The 6,000-nt window shown below is 50.7% G+C and overlaps 1 protein-coding gene across 1 annotated transcript in view; it reads left to right on the top strand.

Annotated features, from left to right (window-relative positions):
• Nucleotides 1–4,038: 4,038 nt before the first annotated feature.
• The window catches only part of TLK1 (tousled like kinase 1), a gene marked incomplete at its 5' end in the record, with an annotated part of 67,893 nt that continues 65,931 nt past the window's right edge, over nt 4,039–6,000 (top strand). The window contains one exon of the mRNA XM_084264844.1: nt 4,039–4,183. Coding sequence (XP_084120970.1) covers nt 4,039–4,183 — 145 coding nt within the window. The remainder of the gene's footprint in view (nt 4,184–6,000) is intronic.

Genomic DNA, 6,000 nt, shown 5'->3' with positions numbered 1-6,000 from the left:
CAAGTTCCTCATCTACCACTACTTCTTCCAATTGTCCTGTGAATTTGAGGCCTTCCTTCAAATGACTGACATAATTAAGAAGTGGTCTTATTTGGAACTTATATGTAAACATACATTATTCATACAACATTACCTGATCTGACCAGTCACCACTCCAGGTATTGCAGTATCTGCTTCTTGCATGAAACCTAAGCCAGCTAGTATCAAATACATTTTGGTGGGAAAAAGATAAGACATACTCAGTTATTAAGAACATATATTATTTGATGTTAATATATATTTTTCATGAGGACACCAAAATGTATTTGGTGCCTGTGAGCACTGAAGGTGAAGGCCACAGAATAGAAAAGAAACTATAATCTCTCTGTAATTGGTCCCATAACTATACCATATTCTTCCTCAAGAACATTTGGGATAAACTGGATTTTGCCATGTGTAATGTTTGAAATTATGTCTCTTTATTCCGTAAAGGATTAATATTTAAGTTTTGAAATTGACATTTGACCTGAGTACAGGGTTATGAAATGCAGATGTCTCCAGAAACTTGTTCCTGGCTGTAGTACTCCTTATTTTCACTATGCAACCAATCAGTGGTTTTCTTTAAGCCCTTTCCTTCACTAACTGCCAGTTAACTCGTCATAATTTTTTTTCAAGATTATGGAGTACATTGTGAATTCACTGTGATAAAAGCTGCTTGCACAAATAATTCTAGTGGCAAAGTTGAAAGCTCTCACAGTTTTAATGTTTTTCAGGATTTTGTTGCTTGGGTTTTTTATCTTTGAATGAATTAAATTTGTTGTCGTTTTCCTGCTCTTCAAGTGTCCTTGCATAATTTGAGGGTTACTACTGTGGTAAACCTTTGCTAACTTCCATTTGACACATTCTCATGAGAAAAATAGCACATAGGCATTTCACTAATCTCTTGTCTGATCTGAACTTTCAGGTCTTCTTTAGCAGTTAGCAAAACTAAATGAGCTTTCTTGGGCTTTGCTGCCTTTCCCTTGTAGGTCGGTGTGTGACACCTTCATTATTACCCAGAACAATTCCTCTGAAAGGGGATTTCCTCGTACCTACTACCTAAAGTTGTCTGATGCTGGTGATGATACAGTGTTTACACAGGAAACCTTGATAGCAGACTGTTCTGCTCCTGAATGCTACAAGGCAAAGATGTTGTATTTATTATATTTTTAAAAAGAATGAATAATACTTATTATTATTTGAATTGGATTTAGCTTTTAATATTTTGGGTGGGCAACACTGAGCTGTCAGCTCATCACTGTGAGAAAGAGGTTATCTATCTGGCCACAAAGTTTTATTGCAAAATGAAGGTAGGGCATTGCCAGGGCCTCTGAAAAGCACAGCATCTCATCTGAAGATGCTATGTAATTCACACTCTGCTTTCACAAAAACAAGAGATACAGCTCTGCTGTATTATAAGAAGTAGACCCCAACCTGTATTTTGCAGCAGGTACCTGTTTCTGCTAAGCAGCAGGTGCTGCCTTCAATGAGTGCTTTGGTGGGGGGTCCCACAGTACATGTCCACTCACTCCTGGTCCCTCAGTGAGGTGCCTTCTAATATGTGATGAGGTATTGCAAAGATAGGATTATTTTCCATAATTTATGACAGTTTAAAAGACTTCTTGGCATTTTAATATTTAAACTGCATGTCTGATAGAAAAAATGATGGATGGGGTCTTTCTCTTATCTTGTCCCCTCAGCCAAAGTGACCGATGCTTTATTTAAACAAGGAGTCCCAACCATATCAGTGGAACAACTTGTAGGCAAGTTTGTAAGCAAAACAGACAGAAAGAATGCTTGGGTATGTATGGTTTTGTAAGGGTAGCAGTGGTTTGTATGAAGTGGATGCAAATGAGTATAAACGAAGAGACTAAATTTCTTTAATACTTTGACTTACTTGGCAGATTTTAAAACCAATGTGCTGCAGTGGGACATACTCATCAGGAAATGAGGTACACATTCACTTATGCTATCATATGGATTGTGGCATTAGGAGTCTGTTTTGTTTTTTAGCCCTGCAAGAAGCTTCTATGCCAGCTGCTAAATATTAATATTTCATAGTGAACCAGAACTACTTTTTTCCTTGATGCCTAAGTACTAGCAATTTGCTGGTGTCATTTGTTTGAGGTAAAACCTAAAAAGTCTTTCTCTAGGATCAAGTTTTTGAAAACAAGTAAACCTTGGTTGAAGTATCAGATCACTTTTCTCTTCTAAAAAAAAAAATGTATAGCTGTTACTAAATATATGTCCTGGAACAGACATATTTAGCAAGTAAACATAGTAATTTTTACTTCAAGTTAATAGCAAATTGCTAAGAAACTTGGAGCTATGTTGTATACTTGTGGGAGGTGACAATCTTAGATAACGTAACAGATGTCCCTTTAAAAGGAAGAGAAAGAATTGGCATTATCTGTGTTGTGCACAGATCTGCAACTCAACATCAGTAATCTATTCCTGCTGTTCTCAAACAGAGGGGAAAGTAGGTTAGTAGATGGTCAGGATGTCTCCACACAGCAACCACAAAATGAGCGCCATGCCCGGCTGATGAATATCCTTATTTATAGATGCAGAACGCAATAGATCTGCAAACCAAGGTAATTTTTTTTTAAGTAATCAAGGTCATTGTCATACTTAAGTTGCTCATGAATTAAACGGCTTTGTTCCAGAACTGACGTTGCCCTGTATCTCATGTTCTCCATGATGCCTGTTAGTTTTAAGGAAGGAAAAACTGTGTTTAAATTCCGCTATAACTGCCCTTCAGTCTAACCTAAGACAGAGAGGTGCGTTTTGAAGGATGCCCGGGGTCAGGGCTGGTGCCCAGCTGGGAGCCTCAGCTCAGCCCGTTGTGTGAGGCAGGTGAGAGGCAGCAGGGCCTGGCACAGGGCTCCTGACCGAATCTCGTCTCATCCGGTGGGAGCTGCTGCTTTGCAGCGAGGCAGGTTACGGAAGGCGAGCGAGGAACACCTTCTCCATGAGGACCAGAGCCTCTCTGGGGTCCTCCCGCGTCTCTGCCGCCACACCGTCCTGTTCGGGAAAAGAAAAACACTCTTAAGTCCGGCAGACCCCCCTCAGGCCCTGGAGGAAAAGCTACAAAATCAACGTTTACCTCGACCGCGCTGGGAAGTGCCCCGCTCAGCGCCGCCGCTGCTGCCCGTACTTACCGCAGCAGCGGGCTGGGCTCGCCCCGCGCGGTCCCACGCTGGGGTGGTGCCGGGCGGCGCGGCCCCGGCAGCGGCGCGTACCGGCTCCGCTCCCGCCCCCGCGCCTTCCCCCGCCACCATGGTGGCGGGGGAAGGCGCGGCGGCCGGTGCGGAGGCTCCGGTGCGGGTGGACCGGGCCTCCCAGGAGACCTGGACGGAGAGAAGCGCCTCGGGTGAGCCACCTCCGGCCGCGCCGCGACAGCCGGCGGAGCGCTGCCCGCGGCGCGGAAGGTGCAGCGCTTGGGCGGGGGTCCCCGCCGCGGGACGGGCGTGCGTAGGGAAAAGGGGTGTCAGCCAGCGGGCGGCTGCGGGCCGGTCCAGGGCGGGGGCCGAGAGCGGCCACGGAAGCGGGAGCCGGCCGGCCCGCCCAGGCCGCGCCGCGCTGGGCCGCGGGGCAGGTGCGTGCGCGGGGGGCGCCGCTCCTCGCTCGCCGCCCCTGGGCGGCTACGGCTCGGCTGGGCGCCGGCGGAGCGCGGCGCTCGCTCCGCTCGCGATCGTGTTTGCGCATGACCCCTCCCCGCCTGCGCCCTCCCCTCCCCGGCGGCAGCGGCGGCGGCGGGGAAGGTTAGCCTCAGACACAGGCGGCTGCTCGGCGGCGGCGGCCGCGGCGACGCAGTGCAGAGGTGCGGGCAGGTTGCGCCGGCCCCGCGCCCCGTCCCTCCCGCGCCCCGCCTGCCTCCGGAGCCCGCTCCCCGCCGGCGGCCTCCCCGCGCCGGTGTCGGGCCGGCCCCCCGGCCATGAGCGCGGCGCTGGGTGTCCCCCCGCCGCGCCGCCTCCCCCGCCGCCCCCGGCGGCTGCCGGGCTCCAGGAAAGTAGCTTGATGAGTGTCCAAAGTAGCAGTGGAAGTTTGGAGGGGCCGCCATCTTGGTCCCGGCTCTCCACGTCCCCACCGAGCCTGCAGGGCTGCTCCGCGGCGGCGGCCTCCCAGCTCCACGGCGCGCCGCCCGGCAAGCCGCCCAAGGAAGGTAACCAGCGCGCCGCGGGGCTGCGCGGGGGGCCCGGCCCTCGGGGAGGGGCCCGGCAGCCGCCGCCGGAGGCCGGTCCCGGGCTGGTGGGGAGCAGCGGCGGGAGAGGCTGGTGCCCTCGGTGGCGCGGGGTCAGTGCTGGGCCCGGTGGCGGCGAGGGGGAGCCTCGGGTGCTGGGCGAGTGGGGCCTCGCCGCCCCCCGCCCGCGCCTCCCGCCGCCGCTCGTCAGCGCGGCGGCGCCTCGTTGTTCCCTCCTGCCGCCGGGCCGCGGAGGGGGGGATCGGCCGCGCTCCCTCCGCTCCCGGGCCGTTCGCCCGCCGCCGCTCGCGTCTCCTCCCGCGGCGGCTCTCCTCGGGCGGCCGCTCGCCGCGTCCTCCCCGCAATCGGTTCCCCAACGCCAGCGGCAAAGTAAAAGTGCTGCGCCGGAGGATGCGGCCGTTGTTGCTGGATGGAGGGAGTCGGGCACTTTTGGCATCATGGAGGTGGGGAGGAAAGAGGGGCCGACACCTACGGGTTCGTCCCCGCGGGGAAGGCGCCCTCGGGGGCGGCCGGTTTTGCGGCCAGAAGTGACAGGGCGCCTTACGGCCACTACGGAATGACTGCAACTTTCTCCTGTCCTCCATCACGCCTTAGATGATAATATTTTTCTCCTCCCTCCCCTGCTCCTCCCCTCTTGTGTTACACCGACAGCGACAGCAGGGTGTTGTGGGTGTTTGCAGGGAATATCTGTATGAAGGTTATGAGCAAACAAGTCCCTTCTCTATTCCCTTTCGGGTATTGTCTGGTTTTCCTCCTTGCGTTGAAATGTGCAGCCACAAGATGTAGCAGTTATACAGCTAGTGAATCGCTCGGTGCTTTTAGCTGAAATAACTACTTGCTGAACGCCGGTTAGCGGCAGAGGAGAACTTTTATACGCGGATACTTGCATACTGATCAGTTGTATAATTTTACTTCGTCTGCCCAAGTTTAATGAACGCCGTGTAACGTTTCTTGTAGCATCTGCAAAACGTCGTCGCCCAAGCAGGAAACTTGCTAACTTAAAATAGAAATAATAGTGAGAATGGGGAGTCTTTGTTTTTCAGGTCTTCCTGTAGCTGCTCGCTTGGTTTTTGGTTTTTTTTTTGTTTGTTTTGTTTTCGGTTGATCATCGATGTGAGGACTTGGTAACAGGGATTCTGTATCCTGAAAACATGTAACGCGGTTCTGTGTTACTCCATTGTCCGTACCAGTAGTTGTCAGTTGTGTCACTCTGTGTCACTTTTGCACACGTTCCTGCAGGTAGATTGACATGAAATGCTCTAGAAAATACCTGGAAAGGAATTATGGTATATGGTAAAGATGCTGAGTAAAGTGGCAGGCATTTTGTGCTTGTCTTCTCCAGGAAATTGGAGCTCTTAGAAAAACAAAACCCACTGGCCAAATAGGAAGTTTTAAGTTTATTGAGAGTGGAATTTTTCAGTGTTGCAATGCTTGTTATGAATATGTGTGCCTGTAATATTTACGTAGAGGGTATACGTGAGGAATTTTTTTGATGTACCTCAGGTACCCACCGTACAAGCCTGAAATGATTATTGCAGCATGACTTGTATATCCATTTATTTTAAAGAAAATTGGTCTTCCTTGACTACCTCTATTTAGGTAAGGAAAAATGTTTCTGTGAAATTAAATTTTTAACAGCATGATGATGAAGGTGCTTTCTAGTCTATCCTCTCATGCGGTTGGATTTTCCTGGGTACTGTAATTTACATCATCTAATACAGATTCAGGGGTTACAGAGTAATCAAAACCCTGGTGTTTGCTTGGTACTGTAAATGAAC

The sequence above is a fragment of the Gallinula chloropus genome (genome assembly GCF_964237585.1).
Source record: "Gallinula chloropus genome assembly, chromosome: 5".
Taxonomy (NCBI): Eukaryota; Metazoa; Chordata; class Aves; order Gruiformes; family Rallidae; genus Gallinula; species Gallinula chloropus.
The sequence above is the reverse complement of the archived record's forward strand: the minus strand, read 5'-3'. Positions and strand labels throughout refer to the sequence as shown.